Source organism: Rissa tridactyla, chromosome 1, assembly GCF_028500815.1.
Source record: "Rissa tridactyla isolate bRisTri1 chromosome 1, bRisTri1.patW.cur.20221130, whole genome shotgun sequence".
NCBI classification, from domain to species: Eukaryota; Metazoa; Chordata; class Aves; order Charadriiformes; family Laridae; genus Rissa; species Rissa tridactyla.
The window spans coordinates 119,194,532-119,221,751 of NC_071466.1; the positions used below are offsets into that span (position 1 = coordinate 119,194,532).

Here is a 27,220-nt window from a genome sequence, read left to right on the forward strand (position 1 = left end):
ATTACGTTAGCAGTGATTTGGGAAAGCACTTTATATTTGCTAATGTTCTTCCTTGAACAGTGCTTTTCTGAGCAGAATCTTGTTCTGTTTATCTGTCCATTTATCTGAATTTAAAGTAGGGATGATTTTGATATCTCAAAACATTTTGAAACAAAGCTGCACAAGAGTAGCATATACCTCACTTCCCTCATCTCTCCATCTGCAACATCTATGCGTCCTAACACACCCCTACCCCATCCTTGTTTGCCACACTTGCTGGACAAGACACAGCACGTGCTGTGATCATACAGGAACTAAATATATTCTTTCTTTACTGGGTGCCAACAGACAGGTTAAGTGGTCAGTCAGCTGGTGTCTCTAGTCCAGTAAGCAAGGTCCACTTGCAGACCCAACCAACAGCTTGGTGAACCTAAGTGGTCATTTTCACCCTTGAGAGAGTACATAAGATCTATGAAATCTTTTTCTCTGTTGTCAAACTCATGTTAGCTAATGGGTTCACAGTTCTTTATGGTGCCTGATGGACGATGTGACCCCAGAAACTTTTGTTTCCTTATGAAGTCTGGGGGTGAAAACCAAACCCATGGATATCGAATTTATGAATACTTGTACAAAATTAATAACTAAAAAAGTCATGAATGCTACCAAGTTCATTTTATATTACTTACACTACTGTTAGTAATTTTTTTTCCCAGTATTTGATCAGGTCTGGTAATGATTTAGTCATCAAATCTCAGGGATGGAGTTCACAAAGCCTTTTCAAAGCGTTACTTTCCTTGGTCTGCTTCTTGTCGTTGTTAGAGCTGAGCAGTGTACTTAATCTTGTTGACATTGGTGATTGCATGAGGAGGCAGTTAGGATTTCAATATTAGTTGTGGTAGAGCTCTGTGCATAAAGATGAGCCTTAATCACTTTTGAATTAGTTCACTTCTCCTGTCAGCAAATATCCTCCCTCTGATGCTCTCAGACTACTCTGCTCACTAACTGTGGTAGAATACAATTCTTCAGTTTCTATGGATGTCCATGGTACTCTTCACTGCATTACAATATTCAGGAAACTCCAACAGAAATACCTTCTCCAAAAAGAGAGAAAAAAACCTGAAGAACAAGCTAATAATTTTGCATGTTTGAAGAAGAATCTGTTAATTTCCCATAAACCTTCAAAAAGAAAGGGCCACTAGAGGGAAGTAAATCCAATATACTCAAAGAAAATAATATGCTAGCTCCTCAGCTACTGTAAATTATTGCAGCTAACAGAATGGTCTGGATTTACAACAGCTGAAGATACTGTTCTATATTCTTAACAGAAGCAGCAATTTATGTATTTACAAAGGGGTCTAGTGCTTCATGCAACTCCATACTCATCAACAAACAACATATACCATTAAGCCACTAAAACTGCATGTATGAAAAGATTACATATAAAAAGGTAGTATGAATATGGGATAAATACGTTGCATAGATATAATTTATTATAGATCTAGATCTTTCCTATTAGACACATATCAAATGTGAAAAATTATTTTAAATCAGTATGTTTGGACTTCTAGTAATGCAGTCCTTGTACACATTAAGATATTTTTCATTTGTTGTCACATCATGCATATAATCCTGAATCTTTGTTTTATATGAACATGCGCACAAACCTGCAACACCATGCAAGAAGTACTGTCCATTTTAGTAGATTAAAATTATATGGGAAGATTGTAACAGTGAGTTTACTGTTTGGTGGTATAGATAGAAAAAGAAATGCAATATAAAGTTGATTATTTAGTATTTCTGGTAAACATGGCAAAAGCAAAACTATAAATTGTTTACTAATAGCTGGCTAACAATAAAAATAAAAAAGGTAACTAATCCTTTTATCTGAGAGCTTCAATGTGACATATAAACATTAATATAATCTCTGCAATGCTTTGAAGCTTTAGTTCTACAGCTTTCTATTATGAGGTTAGATACCCTAGCTTTCTCCGTATCACTTCTTATTTACAACTAAAAGTAACTCACAAAAAATGTTTATTGTCCTGTCAATACAGGAAAACTCCATTAATTTTCTTTGATATTTCATATCACGTTATCATTCTCTTTTACTTCTAAATATATAGTTACCATGCTTATGATTTTATACAACTACACAGTTTGTAAGCCTATAAAAATGGTTTTATCTTTATAACTACATTTTATAGATGCCTCCATTTCATTTATTACAATGCTTTCTCTTGCAAAGCTGTCTTTTTATATCCAAATAAACTGACAGATAGTCTGGAAATCTGGTCTTAAATTCTCTGAAGCCCTTCCAACAGCATTTTTAGTAATGGAAGAAATATTATAGGGTATGCAAGAAGCCTGCTCTCTAGAGTTTACTGTCCATGTGTCACAAATTACCACAACACTGGTCTCTTCCCTGTTTTGAGTAAACTGCAGTGAAAGTTTATATTCTTAAGCCAGGAACAGACAACAGCAAAAGACATAATATTTTTTAAAAGCCCACCACTTAAATACACATCACAACCTGTGTTCAAACAGCTGTTAGACAGTTTAAAAACAAACCGTATCTCTGGTGACCTCCACCTGTGCATGCTTGGTGACTTGCATTTAGTACCACGTAACAAAACACCTAAAAATAAGTGTACGTAGGGATAGTTTCTGGCACCATGCTTCCTTCCTTTAATGAGAAAGGAGAAGAGAGATACAGGTTTGCAAAATGATACATAGCCTAAGAGCTTGAGGCAATTCTCAGTGCAAGGCATATATCATTAGGCATCTTATATAATTAGCTCTTCTGTTAGCATCATCCCATGAACTGTTCTTGTGCTTTTTCTAATCCATTTTCATGAATATTATTAGTATTACCATCATTGTCATTATCATCATCATCATCACAGCAAGCTGTTAATTTTTCTGTGCCCAAAGGCAAACAAGTCATTACTTACTCATCAACAAAACTACTTGTCCCAGATACACAGGTAAGCAGATTATTGCTAGACTGATCAGTGAAAGAACTCAGGGCCTTCCTACAACTGGAACATAACAGGATCCTCCTGAACATTAGCACATTTACTAAATACTTTCATATTATCAAAGGTCTTCTACACAAAACCATCATTTTGCCAGTTCAGTTCCTGTTAAACACTTCAGCTACAGTTGCAATGTCACTGCACAGTAGGTGAAAACAATTTCTGGAACAAATGTCAGCAAGGGACAATTTTGAAATAACCTTCTCATGTACAGTAACACAAGCCAGAAGATAACACTGCAATATAGGTTGCTTTGTTGGTAACCTATGATGCTGTTTCCTGGCATAGTTAGTATTTCTAAAGATGGAAGAGGAAAAAGTTACAGAAATAAATAAAAATATAGAGCTCTCTTAGTCTCCCATGTTTCTTATAAAGGTTGGCCTTGGACATGAATTTGAACTGAAATCAGGGAAGAAAAAGTTCAAAAACAATAATGCAAAGTGGATAATTAAAGGAACAAAAAAATCTATTAGGATACTTCACCTAAGGAAATGGCTCATACAGATGTTGAAGTATCTTACAGGGAAGCATGCTGCATTAGTACTATGAAACATAGATAGCAAAGGAAGTAAGTTCGCTTTCACTTTACCTTTGAATTGTGAAATTGCAGTAGATAGCCTGTGGTGTTTTACTCTTTCAAAATGAAAATAATTTTCCAAGGAAAGTCTTGGAAAAGCACCAGATATAGACTCCGGTTCTGATGAACCACTGATACAGTTAGTCTTAGGTAGATAAAGCTTGCACTTAATTTTAAGCAGGAAGATATGTTTTTGTGCCCTCTGTAATGGGGTCAAGGGCCAACTGCCAAAAGCATTTAATGCCCTCATCAGCAGAAGCTGGAAGTCCTCACCAAAAGCACTTAAAAATGTGTAACAATCTGCAAGACATCCTAACTTGCTGACCCAGACTTCCAAAAAACAAAATGATCCCCCTAACAAGTGCATAGATGACAGGGGCGCAGTAACAGACGTGCAGTGCTGGGACTTACCATCTTGGTCTGTGGTAACCGTGATAGCTGTGAATTGCTTGGGAGAGAAACTCAGCTCCGAGACCCCATTCGTGGCTTCTATTTCGAAGGTGTAGTTCACGTGCGACACGAAGTCCAGCACTGTCACAGAGGAGTTGATGAGACCTGTGTGCCTGGGGATGAAGCGGATACCTCCCCCACAAATCTCACACTGGCTGGTGTCCGACCCACATTTCTTACAGATGACACTGTATGTAAGATCTTTTCTTCCTCCGGTATCACTCGGGGGGCTCCACTCCAGCATGAGAGCTGTTTCATTAATGTTAAAAATCACATTTCTTGGAGCAGAAGGTGGCCCTGCAGAGAAGGAGGGGGAACCCTGTTAAGCAACAGTTGTAAATTTTGAAGAAAAAAAAAATAATACTAGTCTTAAGGCAATTATTTGCAAATAAATGCTATAAGAGTTACATTTCAATAACAAATTCAATGGAAAAATTATCTAAATACTTACAATCCTTGAAAATTAAGCAGGAATAATAAATAGGTGAGATCATAAAAAGCGGAATAATCTAAATGAATTAGAATTAATTCAGAAATTATTTAAGGCAACATAAAAACGACTTGGGCATGTCAAAGCTAGACTTGATAACACAAATTTGCACTAAATATCTCTTGATCTTGTGGGATACTGGGGTAGAGCTTTAACCACAAAATGTATTTCCTTATTTTATGTCTAGTAATGTGGGCTTTTCTGACACTTACAATCTTTGATGTTTTCTAAGACTTAAATTGAATAATAAATAAATAACAGCTTTGGAATAACTACGAGAGGTAAAATTGTGTCTATTAGTTCTGCAGTGCCAGATATTTTTTCTATCCTTCACTGCTTATCCCCAGGGATTTCTTTGCTGCTGTTCATTAACAGAGTTAGGTGGCGACAGGCCAAGACTATTAGGCACGAGAGACAGTGTACAAGTTTTTTCTTTCCCACCTGGCACCTCATCAGCATCAGTGTAACAGTGAAGACATCAACCTTGCAAGCTAAAGATCTAAAAGAATGGCTGCAAAGCAGGAGAAAAAAAAGTCTTGAAGACTGCGGGGAGGGATGCAAAGATAGTAGCAGCAGGCAGAATATAGGAAAGGTTTCAGATAGCAAGCAGGTGGCAAAGCTCTCTGTGTACTGTCAGATGAAACACGAGTGACCCATTTCCCATGGATCCCCCAACAGTCAAGGTATGTCCAACAAATTTTAAGCTGTTATGCTGGCTTACTGTGTAGGATCACATGTAAATCATATGAAGCTTCCTATATCAGCTTACACTGTCTGATGAAAGAAGTTTACCACCTAATGATTTTTCAGATAGGAATTAGCGAAGGGGTGAAGGGAAGGCAGAAATTATTAAAGGAAGTCTGAATAATCTTATCTCCATTTCTTATTATATTCTTCTTCTTCCACTCAAAATATTTCAACCAAACACTTACGGACACATGGTTTTCAAAAGCAATTTATATAGAGACCCAAAATATGCCCATAAAAATTATGTAAGAAACACAGATTTGGCAAAATGCAAGGCCCTATACTCCAGGTTTTGATATATGTAAAATGAATGTGGTAAACTCAGCCAGCGATTTCTAGGTTTTTTTCATCTGAATGAGTTGAATAAGCTTTATATTCCCAGCTCTCAACAAAAAGTCACAGTGCACATAGATTGCTTAGCCCATCGTTAGCAGAACTTTGAAAATTTTCAGCTTGCTTTGCAGCTTTTCATGATTTATACAACCTGCCAGCAAGACCTAAGTATAAAGTTCTGATTGAGATACTATTCAAACTTCAAGTGAGCTTTTAATTACTTCAGGGCCTCTCAAGCAGACTGAAAGACTATATGAAACATGCGCAAATGGCATCTGCTAATTGTTACACAGAGTGTATTTCACCCAACAAATTGAGTGGCATAGTAAATCTGACAGAGTCAGATAATTAAAATATCATAAACTCCTTTATAAAAACTGTAAGACAATGAGAGAAGAACTAAACAAACAAACAAAAATATTTGTCAACACTCGTAAATTTCAACAAATTCCAACAACTGGTAGGGTGAGGGCAAGACCTTGTGGCCAAAGTATGGTCAGATCTTTGCATTAGGAAGGAAAACAAAATATCAAAGCTCCTCCTAACATTTCATATATGAATCAGGATCTCAAATCTCAGCCCCCCCCCCCCAAATAATTAAACATATACTACTTTTTTCTAATAATTCGATTCCATTACTTCTTGTTTCCCTTAAGATCTGCAATTACTACACCACTGATATGCCGATTGGATTTTCAAACTTTTATCTATTTATTTGATTGAACAAAATATAGTGATTAAGAAAATCAAGCGCATGAGCGGTTCTGAAATATGCACCTACAACTGAAATAAATCCATTTTTTCAAGTTCTTAATACTTGAAGATAACCCCGAATACTAAAATGGACTATAACAGAAAACATGACTATATCTTATATTTTACTAATAAACTATATAGTAGTAAAGGTCTATACAGTTGTACCTACACATAGTAGCAAGAATGAATACTAACATTAATGCAGGAAAGAGGTAATAACAGTTGCAGAAAAAAAGTCACTATCCACCAACATTTATAATTTTTAAGTAATGTTATTTGTTTACTTATGTGGCATAAAAGTGGGTATAAAAGCTGGAATGCTGGCAAAGAGAAAAAAGTTTGTATAGAGGACGGATAAGTTTGTATGGAGTATGTGGGAGGGATAATGTGAACTAATAGATGTTAAAGTTTTCTGTGAATTTTAGTTGAACATTTGAGTTGCCTTTTTCTTTCTGGCATGTATTTGAAACTTTAAATAACTGAGATTATGTTTTCATTAAAATGTTTTTTGCCCTAAAGTAAATGATGACTTAGCTGCTGGATTGATAATTAAAATATCTGGAGGTGTTACATCGCTTTGCATTTTTTTAGTGGACAAGAAAGTTCAAAATATTTTGAATGTGTGAGTATTTATTTGTATATCTATCTGTGCAGAGTTCATAGTTAGCAGCCCAAAAGCCCCTGACAGTAAAGAACAGTTATTTTTCAGTGTATCAAGGAATCATTTAGCTGAACAGTATGTGGCTCATTTGTACTGGAGATCAATATTTCTGGAACCAGTCAGATGAAAATTATTTTTGTGATTTGCAATTTTTACAGTCACAGAGAATATTTTGAGTATTTCCTTCCCGGTCTTTGTCTGTGACCTTGTGATAAATCTAACACTGAAGCATTTGAAATACTGTAAGTATTTATAAATGCAGCTTGTTAACAAAAGCTAATTATATTGATACATCATTTTCCAATGTTGTGGAAAACAGAGACAAAGTACAGCCTTGAAGATGCTGATGTGGTCCAAAAGCCCCTTAGAGTGTCTCAGATTTACAAATCTCTAAACTTTGCATTAAAATTACTGTGAGGTTGATGGTTCTAGCTACTCTGGAAAACAGTCCTGAGACCGGCTGAAGATAAAAATAGCACATATTACTTTGGCTTCAGTTCTTATTATTTACGTGCAGAAATCAGGAATAATTAATCTGTCCTCTAAAAACATGCTGTGAGAATTAAATAACGACTGGTCTTAACAAATTCCCACTGTTAAAACCAATGAGGAGTTTTAGGAATATGGAGGATGAGCCTTAATCGCACTTACATATGTGCATAACTTTAAGCGGATGAATAATCTCCTTGAAATAATTGGCAATACTCATGCTCTTAAAACTAAGCATGTGTGTAATTGTTCAAAGGATTTGAGCCAATGTTTTAAAACTGGCTTAAATTTAACCTTACATAAACTATAGATATTATGACAATGGGTCACCATAGCTCAGATTTTTTAATGTTACTTCAATTTTGTCAGGCCAAAACAGGAATTAATATGAATCCTGGAAATAGGAGAGTCTTGTCTGGCTTTGTCAGTTTTAATTTTCTATGAGATTTTTGTTATACTATATGTAGATGCCATTAGAAGAAGAACCGATACATAAACCAGTACATAAAATATACTTTTTTAAAGTTTATTTTTTATTTGTACTAGAGAGTGAAGGTTGTTATATTCATGATTTGGGACTTAGTCCTCAATTGTAAGAGAAAACATGAATTATTGTACATTCACATTTCAATGAATAGGGAGAACATTATCAATTATGTTAGGGATGTCTGAAAGTATATGACTGTCCGCCTGCAAATACTGAAAAAAACCTCAGACACCCTTCATACTCGAGGCCCCTCATGCCAATTTGCATGACGATTAAATAGCTTTTTAATTGCTGTTAAATTATGCCAGTTAAACTGTGATTTCATGCAAATATTAAGCTGTAATGACATGCAGTGAATCATTTACTAAGATTTAGAACTTGGAACAAAGAGAGACAATTAATTCTAATCCTCAGATTCAGCTAAATTATGTGTCACTGGGCTTTTATGAATGTGGCCTGATTGCTTTGTTATCATTTATAAATTATACAAAGATTATTTGACACATTGCAAAAACTTGGCAGCAATAACCCTTCTGCAGACATCTGTGTGCAAAGCTCTCAGGGATTTCCTTATATTGATTTTTAAGGAAAACAAGAATATTGGTGAAAATTATGGATCATTTCCTCACAGCAAAATTCATGACTTTGGATTTTATGCAAAAGAGTTCAGACAGATGAGCAGTAAAAAAAATGCAGCTCTTCTGCTTCTTAGATAAAACACAGCCTGAGTGTGAGCAATGTCTTGTGCTTCATTTACAAATTATAAGAATTATTTCTATGGTCTCTATGGATTAGATGCAGAGATATCTTCTGGAGAATCAGGCCCGCTCTGACAGAAACAGAGCTGAGTTTATGCCTCATGCAGTGCTTCGCACCTCATCTTGCTTTGCGTATCCTCTCCCTCTGTGAAGGTGAAGTGCATTTTGCCCTTTATGGAAGGAGAGAGGAGCAAATCTAAAGCTGCGAAAGTCTAGTGAGGGCACGCAGTATTTTAAACACTACACAGTGACGACTGTCTGGAAAAGCCTGTTATTTTTTAAGTGAGAACTGTCCTTTACCAACTACTGGACTCTTCCAAATGTATGTTATTTGACTACTGAATTTACAGTGGAAGGGCAAAAATTAACCATCGTCTTCTGAGAATACTCAGAATCAGCATCTGGCTGTGCCTCTTGAGTTCGTAATAGCTTTTTTATATACATACACATAGCATAAATAAGTATTGTCATTTGGTGTAGAATGCTGTCTTACAGGTTTTTTTTTTTCAGAATCACTTATTCTTTTTTCTGTGGGGCAAGCAGGAAGAATGGAAGCCAATGACTGCAAACCAATAGTCCAAGTCTGTGTGCAATGATAAATTGTAAAAAAGTATATGTATAAAAACAACAATAGAGGCCTGTAGAGTAGAAGGCTTCAAGCACGTTGCTTGATTTTGCTGCAGTGTTGACTCTTAAAAATCGAGGACACAGTTTGTGGCAGAGGTTACCGAACAAAGCACAAGTTTGTTGGGTTCAAAATTGTTTAAGCATACCATGAAAAGAGACGCATTCAGACTCAGACACCCAATATAAGCCCGCCTGCCTTTGACCTTGAAAAGATGGATCAATTTATCCAATTACATTACAGTGGGAAATGTTAGAGTTTATGCACAGAGCAATCAGACAGGGGATTAGATATGATGCTATTTGTTGCTCACTGTGTATGCAGAGAGATCACTGATAGAGCACTCACATATGGCAAAGAAATACAATAAGGAGAAAGACTAGCAGCAAGAGATTGATAACAAGTGCCAATCAAATGGAAAAAGGCTAGAAGAAAGAGATTAACAATATATCCTAATGTAATTTTCTTTCCTCTTATTAAAATTAGAATTCTATTATGCTTTTCTGCAAAGTGCAGGCCCTTCTTTTACAAAATACAGTTACATGAAGCAAAAATGGGAACTGTACAACTGTACAAAAGCACACAGTACGCACTTTTACAGAATTAATGAAATTAGATTTGAAGCTCATCTTGAAAAAAGTGGATGCCTGAAGCTAAACTCTTAAATTCATAGTCTCTTAAATCAAGGTCCTTCTTTTCCATAATGCTGCGTATGCAAGTTTTCCACTACTGAGGAAAAATTGTGGAGTGAGGAATACTGTCTGACACTATACAGGAATGACAAGAGAGAGAGAATAAAATGTCTACCTATCTTAGGCATTGCTTTGCAGGACTTGGGGAAGCAAATAAAGTAGGTATGAATACAGCTGGTTTAAAATGTTTGAATATGAAGAAATTTGTAAAGGAAATCTACTATTCATTCTGTGTTAGATTAAAGAACAACTCTCATTCAAAAAGTCACAAGAAAACATTCTAATCTTTTATGTCACATCTCACATATTAGGATACAAATTTACAAATTAACATAAAAAATGCAAATCTGCCCCAAAAGTGGTTATGCAGAAAAGGCATTTTCTTACTGCACAGACTTTTCTCTGTGTTTAGTCAAACTGGCTCTCCCCGCCACGCTCCCCCTTCCCCCCCCCCCCCCCCAACTTTTCAACTCCTTTTATTGCCGTAAAGCATGACAGTTTGGAAGGAACAATCTAAACTCTACTCTGTCTCATATCTGTATCTGTGTTTATTAAATTTAAATTAGCCACATCTGCACAGACCCACCGAAGGCAGTGAGGTTGTATTTATGACAGAAACATAATTTTAATAAGTGAGAACATAATTTGAAAGCAGTGGGGCTAAAGATATCACTTAGGGAATAATTCGGCCTGCAGACTCTTCATTACTGATGACGTTCCAAGAAGATAGGAAGGCAGCCTGCCTGTCAAGAATTTCTGTGTCATTTGCAGAGCTGACAATTAGTGAAATAATCATCATTGTAGGTATAAGATGAATATATCTACTGTTACAGTCAACGGAGTACTGATACCTTGCAGTCTAGGCTGAATGAGAGGCAATGCATGCTGGCACTGAACCAAGAGCAAGGTAGAAACTACAATGCGGTTCACTGTCTCCTTTATTATTTCTTATTTCTCCCAAGTAGGGGTGAGATGGGGTACCGGTACCTCTGTTGTGGGTGATTTCTTCCCTGTCTCCACTCACTCGGTTGCTTTGGCTGACATCCTTAGCAGGAACGGAGAAGTCTGGCAGCAAGTCTTCCCTGACAGTTGTCAGCCAAAGCAGCTCTCAGCACCCTGCTTTTGTTGGGAAAGCACTGGGGTGTTGTAGGTACCTGCTCCCCGATGCCACTGGGCTCTCATGCTCCTCCCTATCTTATCAATACTAATGAGTAGAAGGGCTTAAAATTGTGCCCTGAAAGATAATTATGGAAACATAAAGCCATATATAAGTATTTTTTTCAGAGAAGAACTGTCTTTTGGAGATGAAAAATCAATGACATAAATAATATGGAACCATATCTGCATAATGCATGAGTGAAACCATCTTTCTAAGCATATAACTGTCAAGAGTGCCTGGGATATGTTAGTTCTGTGGGTACGTTTTTAATAGGCTGCGCTTGGGGCACTCATTTGAGTGGAATTATTTGTAATCACCATTTTCCTGTGGGAAGTCTGGAACAACATTGTTTATTCCCTCACATATTTTGTGCAAAAAGATAGGTCTATGTGCCCTGCTCCAGAGTGAGCTGACAGCAGATTGTGTGCATTGGATGAGGGTGCCTTTCTGACACCTGTGTCCCTTAGTCGGCTAGAGGCTGGGATTTATCCTTCCCATCTGAAAACTTTCTGCTAAGTGCCTTGGGCCTAAGGAATGCCATTTTTGGTGAACCATCACTCCCATTTAGTGGATGGACAATGTCTTGGTCTCTATGTAACGACCTCACGATTACAGAGTACCCGCGACTTTTTAAATCATCTCCAAACTACCTGATATATTCCAAATTTGCCCAGTACAGTACCATTAGGAGAGACTAGCATAAGCACAGGAAGTAGTTAAATTCTGCTACTGTCAGCTCAGTCATTTTTTCATAGTGCTGCCTTACGCAGTGTAAAGATACCAAAATTATGACTATACACTGATGGTTACTGCAGCAGTACTTCGTTTTCATGGTTTTATCTCTTAAGCTTTTTGTATACCTTGTCTGTTAAAATACTTCATGCATTTTACATTATTTTTTTTCAAATTCTCTTAACAAGAGAACTGTGGCAAAAAACGTACTTAAATCAAATCCTTCACCAAAAGAGCTAATGAAATGCTACACAGAAAACTAGGTATCTTAGAAAATTTGCAAACAGATTTTAATTGTCTTTATTAAATAACAGGACTTTATATGTAAATATAGTATTTCACCCACAGATTTTTAACTGCTGCTGTTTGTTCCCACTTTTGAGATTAAGCAGATATAGTTGCTTAATGATCAATAAATGAATCACAGTAAGTAATGAACCATGTATGAAAAATCTATGAGAAATATTTTATCAAGTGAAAAGAAAATTTATGCTTTGTTTCTAGACATGAGCACATTGATCAATGTAATAAAAATCTCTTGGCAGTCAGACTTTCTTCCCCTAGATTGTTGGGCATCAGTTTTGTCTTAATGACAAATTTACATTAGCCAAAAATTGCAAAATGTTGTATTTTTAAAATTACCGAAAAATCTAAAGAATTTTCATTATCACAGTTGCATAGGAGGGAATAGCTCTCTGTCAAAAGAAGATGATATGCAAGAGAGTTTAATTATATCTCCTTCTGATTGGATCCATCATTTTTCCTTTTTTTAAATTTTTTTCTTGTCTTTTTTAGAGAGTTAATTTCTATTGGATTGTCTTGAGATGATATTTGTCTTATAATTTTCATTTAAATCTGGAGAGACAGCAGAGTATGTCATAGCAGTTTTTTTCTTTAGTGACTCCTCATTTTTTTGAAAGTTTTTGTACAGGCATATTTTCATGTATTTAAAATACATACTGGTAGTTAAAACTCAACATTGTTATCTATATGACAATGATTACACACTTTATATTATCTCTCAGACTTACAAGTTAAAAAGTCACCAAATTAAGAAACATGCCAGTATTTTTAGAGATATTTAGACTAAAAAGAAATACGATGTTTAAATTTTGATTTTAAAAATCTCTTTTGGTTATCTTGAATGGGATTTTTCGCAAAATGTACAAACTTATGTCATCTTTTTTAAAAGACAAAAATAAATAAATGAGGCACAGAAGAAGAGAATTGCAGACATTGGTACTGATCAGACTTACGGGTACATGCCATAGTCGGTGGGTCCTTCTCAGCTCTGAAGTAACCTTTCTCACACTGACAGACAGAAGTTGCTTCTACATAAGTCAAACTGTGTGGAGGGCACTTGGAGCACTTTACATTTCCAGCAAATGCTTTATAGAATCCAGGCCTGCAAGCTGCAAAACGACAAAATAAGTTTCAATAATAGAAGCAAGATTTGGTCATAAGTAAAATCTGTTCCATGCAGGTATAATGCAGCTTCTTTCCTTTCCAGCCTAGATATATATGCTATTTTGATCCTACAATTCTTCACAGCTTTTATTTTGGTATATGGACTTAAAATATATCTATATCTATATCTATATATCTGTTCTTGGTATACAATGGGAAATCATTAAAAGAGACAGCTTCCAAATTTACAGACAGTCCTCACTGCTGCTTGAAATTGTTATCTAGACAACTTCACTAATATCACTAAACAAAAACACATTACCTGTGTTTTATGTAGGTTCCATCTGTTAATATGAAAGAGTGAGATAATTTCTTATCACCAAAGCTATTTAAAAGGTTTCCTGCTTTAAGTAATGGAGACTTGCAATACTTAGCATGTTTACACTCACAACACCTTGGTGAGACAAGGATGACATTCCTATATATTTCTAGATGGGTCTGATTTGCCTACAGTCCCCTGAGAAGCCTCTGACAGAATGCCCAGGCTCTGACAGCTGGGTCCTCTGCACCCTGTTGGCCCGAGAGGCTGGGAGGTGCTGCTATAACCACCTTCAGAGATGTAGGAAGGAGATGCCGATACCCTCTAGCACAAACTATCACAAGCCTGAGGCTAATCTTAATTGTGTCAGGAAACAAGCTGGATAGCAGCTGCGCTGGGGATGGGGCATATTGTTATGATGAGGGCTCACCATGCCCCAAGTTACTTGGGGCAGGGGTCCCTGCTGTTCTTAACCGCAGCACAATCTTACATGCCTTTTCGCTGGCCTTTAAAGCAGAAACAATTTGTTAAAATAAATCTTACACTAAATCTGCCAGGCTTGCATTCTGAAATACTATTTTAAAACTATCCTCAGACTTCATGACATATCTTTAAACAGAGATTTATTTCTTTCTCCTGCCAGCTGCCGCTTTTACACATGCCAGCATGTATTGCACTTACTGTCTTCTGGCTTCCCAATCCGAAAACAGAACTGAAACAAATGAAAGAGCAACTCGAACATGTATACACTGTACAGACTCATATTCCTTCTGACCCCTCCAGTAGTATGATGGAAACCATTGCTATAAATACCATTTTGAAAATCCACGTGGCTTTCTCTCATTTTGACGTATTCAAGACTATTTTCTTTAAATCGCTAGAGAAATTAGGCAGTACTTCCTTCTCTCATAATAAGACAAAATAACAATATTAAAATTAGGTGTTCTTTAAAAAGTACACAAAAGTATGCATTTTATGGATTTGCTATCAGTTCACATTGAGTTATTAAAAAGTATTAACTCATAGATAACATATACACAGATCAGTTTTGCTTCTGATTCCAAAGGATTTGCTTGATGTAAAAGCAGTTTCATTAGTAGCTGAGGCAAAAGGAATGAGAAGATGGGACTGAAAAAGATAATAGTTGATTGCCTATCAGAATCCAAGAGTCAATTTTTCAAATGTAATTTTAAGAGCTTAATTTTGACCCAACAATTTCAGCAGTTCTCCTTCCAGTGTGCTGTTCTGACTGCTGAATAGACATTAGGGAGGAATCCTGCCCTGCTGTCACTGACAGCAGAAAAAAAAGAGTATTTCTGGTGTTAGAGATAAGAGGGGTGGAAACAGCAGTGATTTTCCCCGTGAAAGAAGGCTACTGGTCTGATACAATTGTGATTATAGCAAGTGGTAATTTTTGACTGATTGGAGAGACAGCAGGTTTGGTGCATGTAAGAAGGCAGCATTGTAGATACATGCCGTAGGCACTGACTCCTCTTAGCTTTGCTGGAAGGAAGGGGAAGAGGAGCTAAGGCAAAATCAGGGAAGGGGGAAGCTTGCCTGCTCCTTTCTTCTCTTCTTTTCGCATGCCTAAATCCTGCCCTGGCCTATCTAAGGATGAAGATTAAATTCTTGCTTTTAATAGCTACCTTTCATACACATGGTGTGATATAAAGAAGTTTGTGATTAAAGAGTTGGCAATTCCAGGTTACAGTTTCAGTCAAAGCAAAATGAGTGCTCTTTAAAATCCTTATTGCTTCTGAAAATCTTGTCTGTCAGTTCTGAAATCATTCCTTCTTCCCTTCTGTCCCTCAAATGACAAATCACTTTGGATCAAAAGAAACATAGCATTCTCTTTCAAGAGAAATATTTTGTTTAAATTTCCAGCAGCTCACTATTCCAAAATAAAACTGAAGACGAAGATTCATTTCCAATTTAAAAAAGTAAATGTTTTATTCTGAAATGTATTCTGTAATGGATTTAAAGCAATTATGGTTTTGATATGGTATCTCTCTTAAAAGAAAGCACATATATGCTCATGGAAAAGTGGGGGGGTGGGGGGGGGGTGTGAATAAGTGGATCATTTTAATTCTTTTGAAGCAAACCCAAATACATTTCTCCATTAAGGCAAGTGTGTACCATGAATTCTGGGCCAGAGGAAGATATCAGGGAAGCTTTTCTATGGATAAGTTTACAAAGCTATTGATAACCCACTCCTCATCCAAATGTAGAATCACACAACCACAATTATTGGATACTTTCAAATAAAAACCAGCCCTTCATAAACAATATAAAATAACACAAGCTGAAAACCCCCAAATGATCACAAGCTTAGGATAACTCACTTCTCTGGATTACTCAGTGCTGATTGCCAACGTTCAAGGTTAAAGAAAATAAACTGTTACTCTATCAAAATCAACGACTATGCAGCATGAGTCTGAAATACAGGACTTCAGCTGCTATACACATCTAAGCTTAGATTCTGCTAAAAAATATTGTGTTTCAGTGTCACAATTAACAGCAACAATTGCTAAATTTACCATTTTCCACAGAAAATTTGCAAGAACTAGAGTTACTACCGAGGTTTTTAAAAGCTTGTTTAGGAAATGCCTCCACTGCTATGATTTCAGAGACATGTGTCCTCTCTGAAGAAAAGAAGACTCTCTCTCTTCCTTCGGCCTTAGGTACCTTCGTGTAGCTTAAAGCTGTATAAGACCACTGTAAGCCAAGTGTAGCTCACAGCAATTCCAATTAAAATTTACAGGAAATTTGCACAGAGGAGCCAATGGTATATGCATTCCATTGTAATTTCTGATTTATGCATAACGTTTTGTAAACCTGGGTTTGTGCTATGTTCTGCTATGAGATCGCAGATTGCATTACTGCACGTATGTGACTGCAGGTTGTGGTATCGAAACATACACAAGCACTAGATGTTGCATTCAACTTTAAAGTCCTGAAGTCACATGCTATCTAAAAAAAGGATTAGGATATGACTCTGTAAAGAGATTAATCAATAGGCTAACTTACATGCTTAATGTTAGCCAAGTTCCTCAGATTTTGCCTAGTTTCCTATTATTTCTATTGTTTGTTCTCCTGTGGTGGTTCAGACACACAAAATTACTTAGTGCACAAACTGCCCGTTGGGAAAATCAGAAACTCAGAAACTTTTAATTATAGATGAGTTGTGGTTTTGTATTTGGATAAGGAATAAAGCCATCTTTCCTGTGCAAAACCATACCCTTCGTAAATATATTACAAATTAAAAGTTTGTTGAGGTCTTTATGTATGCAGAAAGTTTCATTCTCTATGGGTTGATAAGCCAGTATTTTTCAAAGTGTTTCTCATAACATTTTCTTCACTCGGTTAATAGTTATTACATTGATGATTTTCACAAATTATTTGTGCATATTTTAATGTAAACTAAAATTTAAACTATGAAAAACTCTGAAACTCTGAAAAAGCTTCTAATGGGGACTATTCAAAAAATCCTAAAGTTTGTTTCTTTGTTATCTTTGTTACCACAGCATATTTTTTTCTAACTTCAAAATCACTGGGAGGCATCTTATTTTCCCTAACGTTATCTAACAGAAGTGACTTTGTGAGTTACTAATTATACGAACTGTATGAGGTTTGACTTTTGTAAAGCCTGGGGGGAGATAATATATTGTCTTAATGGTTAAGTAATTAGCAGGGTATCTGAATGAACAACTCAAAGACATTAAAGTTTTCTCCAATGAAATACCAGAGATCAAGCAGAGAAACACTGATAATTTAATTGGCTTCATAAATGATAACACCTCTATAGATGTGCTTTGCTACACCTTTATCAGGATTTGACTATGAGTTTTTTAAACTATAGAAACTTTGTAATTAATATAATTTTCATTATTTAATGTTTAATATATGTCTTTTAGTTTTGTTTGTATTACACATAGATTCATATGAAGAGAAATTAACGCTACGCAAAGCTCTGGTGAACTCTTAGAGTGATTCATGGCTCGCTAGCCTCACAGCCTAGGCAAAGAGTGGGAGAAAGCATTTATCAAGCAGCTGCCAAACAATTTAGCACTGTTGATGTTACTTGCAGCGGTATTGAAGCAGACTGGAAAAACTGTAGAGGTGCTCTGTATACTTACTGCCTAAAATGAGATATGATTTTAGCTGATGAACACAGGATGGTATGTCTGCGGTGCAAGACGCTGTGGGAAGCTGCCCTTCCCCATGCATGGCTGCACGGCCAGTCTATGGCCGTTACCACCCCAAAGGGCGACAAGCACATTCCCCTGCCAGGGCTTTGGCTGTGGGGGCTGAGGGCCAGCTCAGAGGCAGGGCAGCCAAGGGTGTCCCTGTCCTGCTGAGGCCATGGGGAAAGGCTCCCTGACAGAGTGGTCGTGAGGCCAAGCCCTGCCATTGGGAGCTGCTTTTTGGCTGAGGGTTTGGCGCCTCCTTGGGCTACTGCTCTGCTGTGGCACGGCCCTGCCCTGCCTGGCCATGGGCCCTGCTGAGCTTGGCCCACCTGCAGACTGACATTCTGGCCCAGCCCACCACCTAAGGCCCAAGATGGTGAGACAGGCCCTGCCTGGCTGACCCTGAGGAGTCCCCGCCACTACTGGCCCTCAGGGAGCTGCCGGCCATGTAGTGCCCCAGCAACCTAAAGCAATACCTGGATATATATTATAGCAAGTGCAGATACTTCACTGAGATCAATCTGGGAAACCAGACATTTTTCCAAATCCAGGGTAAGGCTGACCTGCGCATAGGCCAGCGGGCCACAGGGCTTGGTCTCGCAGTATTATTCAGGCGGCGAGAAAGAACGGCTTCATCTTATGCTGGACGAGACAGTATTTTTAAGGTTCTTTTGAATTGCTCAGTCCAGTAAATAAGGTCATGGGTCGATTACTACAGAATGCAGTTGTGGGCTTTCTTGCAGAAGAGTCTTTACTGTTTGAGACCATTACGGCCATTAAGTTCTTCCCCAGCCTGGGGTGGGGGGATGATGTACAGACACGAAATATGAAAATGCAAACGTGGTGCTCATCTTCATGGTCATAAACCTTGTTGTTTGAAAAGAAAAAGGGGGCATTTTCACTGCTCTGTGGGAGCATGTCATTGTGAAGGAAAGAAGTTGATTCCAATTTTCAGTTGTCTGTTTTACAACATCTGAATCAACCGTTATTCAAGTCAGCTGAAGTAAGGGGAATCCAAAGCAAACTTAGGAACAACTTTTAGGTATGTCTGAAACTTGTTGGTCTGTGTGTGGGAAGACATTTCTAATGAAAATTTTTATAGCTTGCTGAGAACTCATCAATCAAATTAAAATAAAGACGACTGTCGTCATTTACAATGAATGGCAACCATCAGTAGCTGCGGAAGAGGTGTTTTAATCTTTCTGAAACACATAATTTGCTATGCTTGTCCACCTCATACCACTTACTGAAACCCAGTAATGCACTATTGGACAGACATCTTCCATACTTGTTATATTCTGTCAATATATATAATTATTCCAATTTTAAAGTCCTCTTACCTCTCTGATATATGATCACTTTATAAACAGGGCAATCCAATAAGGCCTGTTCTATTCTACCACTGTGCAGAAACAAGGAACTACAATATTACTTTAACCAATTTATATTTTAGTAAAAGTATATAGAAAAGAACAAGAGAAAAAGAATGTAAGAAAAGGTGCTCGTTGTATATTACAAAAGGTAGAATACGATCACAAAATCAAGATTAGGATATTACAGAATTAGGACAATGAAGCTATAATGACAACCTTTGAATGTGAGTACTATCTAATAAAGTAATCTCATGTCTTTTCTTTCTTCCAATGATCCTTATTTTATTCAGGTCATGAATGGGCTGCAAGAAAAGCATGGCGATTCACTTTGGGTCATGTTGAAACCGATAGTGAGACTATTCAGAAGGAGTCGCTAGAAACTTGAGGCATCATAAATAACCCATCGGAGGAAGACCAGCCATGACAGACCATAAGTTATAGAACATGGTGATTAGTTGAAACCACACAAATAAAAGACATCGCGAATCAAGAAAGCAAGGCTCTAGTTTGGTTCAGTTCCTACAGATGGTAAGGAGGGGACAACAGACACTCCTAGGAAACTTAGTGACAGAATGACCCAACTTTTGGGGGACAACAGACTGAGTTTCCTTTTTTGTTTACAGTAAATTCGATGGATTATATTTCCGTGTGCTTCAGCATACAGTTAAATGCATCTGTGTTTGTATGCTCCAGTCAATCTCTTCTGTTGCCAATATCTTCTGCTCTCTAATATTTCTATTATTTGAGGTGGAGAACAGACAAGAGCATTACTCACGTGCTTGACTTTGGAGAGGAGCAATGGAGAAGAAAGAAAAAGAGGCAGGTATAAGGCTGCCTTCTCAAATATAACTATATAATGAAAATAGGGAAATGAAATTAATTCTTCTTTCTCCTTGTGATAATTCTTTTTTTTTCCTAGTGACTTATTTTCTGTCATTCCCATATTTCAATATTCTATTGAGGTTGTTTATTAAAACAATTAGAAAAAATTACAAAAGAGATAATTGGTATATGTCAAACAGTATTCTCAGTTCACATCAATGCAGTTTTTCTCTGTATAAAACATTAGTTGCAATACAATAACTTGAGCAATGATTCAGGTCACATACCATGTTTTTTAATAATCTGTGGTTTATCCAAAAAATTCACACAGACAAGAACAGTCAATGATATTAATTTTATCACTGCCTGTCATACCAGATACAATTCAATAACTCATCAAAGAGCTGGGATCTGTACTACACAGCACAGGTGAATACTATTCTGCACTTCTTAAGGAGCTGTCAGCTACTTCTCAAAGACTTTTAAGTTGGCAACTAAAGACTTACGATAACAACACAGAGAAACACTGTATTTGCCACTGAGGTGACTCAAATAGCTTTTGCAGTGCGAAACAAACTCTTATTAAACTTTGCTTTTCGCATACAGAACAATAATTACTCAGTGACTATATAAGATGCTTTTGGTAGTGCTGCTGGAGATTATCATTGCCTAGTAATAAGGATCTGTGAGGAAGATTGTCTGTATTCTGTCTTCCCCTTAACTTACAGGCAAGACAGAGACAAGTGACAGTGTAGGAATGCTACATGTAACTGGTGCTCTTTTCTTTGTTAATTATAAGCAGAATGATACTTTCACAGGTTGCCTACCCATTGTATTTGTCACCTTGTTTATAGATTTTTGCTGTAGGTGTGTATCTATACTGTTAACCTCTTCTTTGTTTTTCACTTAATTCTTAGAACTAGCTGAACTATTTTTTACAAAACTAATATAATAAATGAAATTTAGTACTACAACAGGCAGATGGCAGTTAGGAATGCTTCAGAATGAATGAATACAAAATTGGCAAAATTATAAGCAGCTGAAACGAGGCTCATTTGACTGGAAATATCAAGCATTGAAACTACAGTTCAAGACCATATCCATAAAAAAAAGCTATTCATAATACATGCTAGACTACTTTACAGGGGGTCTGCAACCTTTTAAAATTACCCCTTAAACACATTTTGTAAACTGTACTAATGAGTCAGTACAGTTAATTTTTTAGAGAAAGTTGTTATATTTCAACTTACTGCAACTTATTTTATGTGTGTTTAGCTCAGATACACCTCCTAAAGGGGAACCCAGAGACCACTGTATAGTTTCATTTTGTTAGGTCCTTTTATGTATGCCTGTATGAGCTCCGACAGTGAAAAACAAACTCGCACTAAAATCAAAACAAAAGCAGCTTTCATGCTACTTAGACATGTCTGGAAGAAATTAGTGATTATCCTGTGACTAGTGAAGATGTGTCAGTGATTTGAGAGAAACACACTTGTTTCTGGCATCTGAGTCAATAAAAAGGCTGCGTAGTTTGTAAAAACTAGAAGCTATTAGGATGGGAAGACTCCAGTTTTTAACTGCACAGAGACTGTACTACCACATTACTGCAGCACTGCATTACTAGCATTATTACAAGGAACAAGCATTTAAAAAACCACATGTGAACTTTGCAAACTTTGGCTTAAAATTTTCAAGCAGGACCACCAAAGCTGTTTCACTATTTATAGTGGCAATGATTTCTGATTCACAGAATCATACAATAGTTTGGGTTGGAAGGGACCTTCAAAGGTCAACTAGTCCAACCCCCCTGCAATGGGCAGGGACACCTTCAACTAGATCAGGTTGCTCAGAGCCCCATCTAACCTGACCTTGAATGTTTTCAGGGATGGGGCATCTACCACCTCTCTCTGGGCAACCTGTTCCAGTGTTTCACTGCCCTTACTGTAAAAAAATTCATCCTTCTATCTACTCTAAATCTACCCTCTTTTAGTTTAAAATCATGACCCCTTGTCCTACCGCAACAGGCCCTGATAAAATGTTTGTCCCTATCTTTCCTGTTAGCCCCCTTCAAGTACTGAAAGGCCACAATAAGGTCTCCCCAGTCTAAGCTGAACAACCCCAACTCTCTCAGCCTGTCTTCACAGGAGAGGTGCTCCAGCACTCTGATCATTTTTGTGGCCCTCCTCTGGACCTGTTCCAACAGGTCCAAGTCTTTCCTGTGCTGAGGACTCCAGAGCTGGACACAGTACTCCAGGTGGGCTCTCAGCAGAGAACTGAGGGACAGAATCACCTCCCATGACCTGTTGGCAACGCTTCTTTTGATGTAGCCCAGGATACAGTTGGCTTTCTGGGCTGCAAGCACGTGTTTTTGGCTCATATCCATCTTTTCACCCACCAGTACCACCAAGTCCTTCTTGGCAGGGCTGCTCTCAGTTTCTTCATCCCCCAGCCTGAACTGATACCGGAGGTTGCCCCAACCCAGGTGCAGGACCTTGCACTTGGCTTTGTTGAACCCCTTGAGGTTCATACATGCCCACTTCTTGAGTTTGTCCAGGTCCCTCTGGATGGCATCCTGTCCCTCAGCTGTGTCAACTGCACCACTTAGCTTGGTGTCACCCACAAACTTGCTGAGGGTGCACTTGATCCCACTGTTTATGTCATTGGTGAAGATATTTAACGGTGCTGGTCCAATATGGACTCCTGAGGGATACCATTTGTCACCGATCACCATCTGGATTGACCACTACCCTCTGGATGTGATCATCCAACTAATGCCTCATCCTCCAAACAGTCCACCCATCAAATCCGTACCTCTCCAATTCAGAGAGTAGGATGTGGTGGGGGATCGTGTCAAAGGCCTTCCAGAAGTACAGATAGACAACATCTGTAGCTTTTCTTTTGACCACTGATGTAGTCACTGCATCATAGAAGGCCACTAGTTTGGTCAGGCAGGACTTGCCCTTGGTGAAGCTGTGCTGGCTGTCTTGAATCACCTCCCTGTCCTCCATGTGCCTTAGCATAGCTTCTAGGAGGATCTGTTCTGTGATCTTCCCAGGCACAGAGGTGAGTTACGTGATTCCTCCACGCAATGAAAAACTATGTGCCTAAACGTATTGTAAATGTACTGCATGTGGCCAGAAAGACCTCTTGTTAATTGGTAAAGGTGGTAAAGGCAGAATCTAGTTCCTTGTTTCCACAGCTGTTGCAGATGTCTATTAGCAGTTTCTGGCAGGGACACTGACGCTGGAAGGTCCTTACCTAGCACCTCACCTGTCTTGAAGTTGTCTCAATGATGTGCAAAACACCAATAATACATAGGCAGGCCACAGAATAAAAATACACTACAGTTATATTTGTGGAATTGGGAAGAACAAAAAGTCAAGATGTCTCACAGAAACGGCAAGAGACAAAAAATGGCTGGAAGACTGGAGTAATTTATTAGTGATGGGAGAAGAGAGACAAAAACCCCAGGATACACCTCCCTGAAGAGGCAAGCAAGTATTTTTCACTGCTTTGTGCTGCTGACTCTGTTGTAGGGATCCCTAAAATCTAATAAATTGTTTGAGCAGTGCATCAAATGCACTGCTTCATACCAAAATTAATCTTTATTTCTGTTGATATTTTATGGACAGACCCTGTAGAAAATCCAAAATTAGACAGACTTAATAAATTTTTAAAGGAGATGGTATAAATGCTATTTTCTACACTGCATAATTTTTAAAGGAACATCACTGTGTTTTAGGAAGATAGTGAACAAAAGAAGTCAGTCAGGCTAATTAAGGTACACAATAGAAATGGTAATCAAGGAACGTGACAGCAGTGAAAAAGAAGGGAAGTAATTTCCTGCAATATACTAATGCATACTCCTGGGATCAGGAAGGTCTGCAGGAAAAGAATGGAAGGAAAAGATCATTGCATCTCCAAGCAGCCACCTCCAGCATCTCCAGTAATCACCTTTAACTAGAAAAGCAGGAGAAATGTAACCCTGAGATTATTTCAGGGCAATGCAGTGCTGCACTAAATAGCAGAAGTTATTAATTGAGTCCCAAAATCTGTCCGCAGCAGCTGTAAAAATATATTTTAAAGTATAATCTTGATAATGCATTTTATTACTTTTAAATCATTGTTCCATTATTGCAAAGGTTTATTTTTAAGAAAATGCTTTCTTCATTCCTTCAGTCCTGTCCAGTAAAAAGCTGGTATTTAAGTGATCTGGAACAATGGCAATGTCAAGGAGCATTCTGCACCTATGCAAATTCTGAAAACTGAAATACTAGATACTCAGCTGTCAACACCCCAGCATCTTCGCTGCAGGGTATCTCTAGGGTAGAAGGAATATGTCTCTACTCAGCTGCCCTGGCTTATTTGGGAACTCGGAACAGAAAGGAACAAAAAGGAGGATAATACTTCTGTAGCTAGCACTAGTCAGGTAACCACACTGGCACGTCTCTCCATGTCAGTGGACAGAATGCTTCAATCTTCAGGTAAACTTTAATAACACATGGCAGAAGCCACTCTGCCATCCGTACCCGCACAAGTCACCCCACCACCTGTACAGGCACAAGCCACTCTGCTGCCTGCACCTGCATAAATCTCTCTCTCTCTTATTTTCTCTCTCTCTTTCTGAGGAGAGAAGTTAAAAGGCAGCATCTGTTGTTTGGTTTAGTGGCCAGTCCAGCCCAAACCACGACACATGTTTAGTTCACTGTAGATGCACAAGCCAAGGCCAAAGAGAAGAATTTGTGCACTGTAAAGTGAGTGGAGAACGTCTACTCTTACGTGATGCTTGTTGCAGTGGCACATGTCTCGTTGCATTTTTGAATAGGAGGTTTCTGTAGGTTTCTTTACCATTTCCAAAAATAAAAGAAGGAAACCATTGCTTCTGTAGTCCTCAGACTAAAGCAATATGGAAATAAAGAAAATCTGTTAGACTAAGGACACCATATCATAACGCACGTAGGGAGCTGTTTATTTAACATTGCTGGGAGCTGTTCAGCATATCAAATTGCTTTTCATAAAGAAAAGCTGAAATAATGGTTAGGCTACAGTTGTAGCTGGAAGGGCTTTTGGGGGGGCAGGGAGAAGGCAGGAGTGTGATAAGTTTCTCAACACTCCAGTGAACACTACAAAAGAGAAGTCTGAAAAAGAGCAGTAAGAAATATTATTTATTATAACTGTGGAAGGAACCTGTGTTTGCTGGATTTTATCCATATCATTTCAAGAGGAATTAGTGTCCAACTTGGAAGGCCACAAAGGCTTCTGTTTTCACAGAATCATTTACACTCATGTACAGTTGAGGACTCCTACCTTATCAGACAACACTGCAAACAGGCTTTAGACTGTATCAAAATATTTCTTCCTGCAAGAGGAAAAAATGGTCTGCAAATATGAGATCCATTTTGTGGCTAATTCCTTTTGCACATTATCTACTTCTCTATCATAAAAGTGAAAGCAGCATTTCTAAATGAGCACCTATAAGGAGGTGCTCATTTGTGTCTCTTTCACAACCACAATGAATGCAAACCCACAGCAGACGACTGCTCTGCAATGCTGGTACTAGCGTAGGGGCTGAATAAACGGGTAAGCCCATTTAAGCTGTAGCCTCCTCTTTTTCTTCTTGTTTTCCTTCCATTATCACAATAATTATCAAAAGATGGATCTCCCAATTCACAGTTGTGTGGCTAGCTTTGTTGTGTAGTTCAAGTAAATATCTGTTCTGTTGTTTGTAAGGTTTTCCCCAGCATCATAAATACGTTCAGGTAGTGGTCAATGCGTTGTTGGCTTCCAAAAAGATTTTTGTCTATTGGAATGTTAAAAAAGAGCTCTCCAAGAGTGGCGATAACAGTTATAAAATCACCATCTCTTGATCTGAGCTTAATAACTAAATGCTAGAAAAATATGTCCTACTATTAGAAAGATTCAAAGTGCTTCCTACCTGATGCATATAACAAAATTTAAAATGTTTTCTTACTAGATAGATGTAAAAAAATTTTTGACATATAGAGAGCAGTTTGTCAATCTTATGATATCCTTTATCAAATGCTACCATATACATGTGATTTTTCCTCTCTGTCCCTTCTACTGATACTAAGAACTGATATTTCTGTCTTATCCTTCTCGCTTTTTTTCTCCTGTTGTCCTCCCCCTAATATGAGAAACCTTTCTGTTTTCAACTGTATGTATGTTAGATATTTCACCGTGGATTTCTCTATTCCGTGTGCAAGGACAGACCCTCTGAATCTGCAGATGCACTTTTCTCTGTCCATAACAAATGAATCTGCTAGCCTGGGTTAATTAATTCCTACGATAGCAATTATTTCATTTGTTTTGCAGATGCTTTTTTTGGAAGCAGTTTTTCTGAAGCTGTAAGGTTTCAACTTTCGACAAGTACTCAAACTTCCAGCCTGCTAGTTGTTGCAATGACATTTGTTGGCTGGAATTATGTCAGACTGACTTTCTGTGTAAGAATAGTAAGTTACCAGCACACTTCTCAAATAGTTAATGACACTTGGCTTCATGCCTCAGAACACACTCAAGGTGTACACCGAAAGGCTACTAAAGCTCTCCCTGACATGACTTATTACTTTATTACAAAACTGTAGAACAGCTTTCTAGAGAAGGCATACCTTGAAGGAATGTAATATTCTTACAGGCAGTTATTAACAATAAAAATCTGAAGAATAGTGCAGTCACTATTTACAAGGATACCATTTCTTGTTATGGCCTTATTATAAGACTGTAGTTTTTAATGATTTAAGATCTCAGTGCTCAGGTTTTGGGTTCACAACTTTCACAAGACCAATTGCTTCTATAATACATCACCTGAAGCTATGTATATTTTTTTCCTGTGTAACTGTCTTATACTATTATAATTAGCAAGAAATCATAGCAAGGAGAATATAATCTAACCCAGTTGAAGAAATACCTTATAACATCCAATTTTTAAAAGGAGAGGCTTAAAAATATGCTTAAATTTTTAATTATGGTTACCAAGATTGCACATTCAAGTATGGATTTGTATGTGCAATTTATTTAAGCCCCTGTGTTATTTGCATGTACAAGTCAGGAGCTCGTACACACATGTAAAATTGCTGTAAACATGGGGAATATATCAATTCCCAGAAACAGATAGGTAATTGTAT

General features: G+C 37.6%; 1 protein-coding gene across 3 annotated transcripts in view; it reads right to left on the reverse strand.

Annotated features, from left to right (window-relative positions):
- Nucleotides 1-27,220, reverse strand: part of EPHA6 (EPH receptor A6) — a 510,145-nt gene that overhangs the window by 230,889 nt on the left and 252,036 nt on the right. For all 3 annotated transcript variants that reach the window (XM_054204504.1, XM_054204526.1, XM_054204514.1), the window contains 2 exons: nucleotides 13,227-13,382; nucleotides 4,003-4,338 (listed from right to left, as the gene is read on the reverse strand). In XM_054204504.1, the coding sequence (XP_054060479.1) occupies nucleotides 4,003-4,338; nucleotides 13,227-13,382 (492 nt within the window). The remainder of the gene's footprint in view (nucleotides 1-4,002; nucleotides 4,339-13,226; nucleotides 13,383-27,220) is intronic.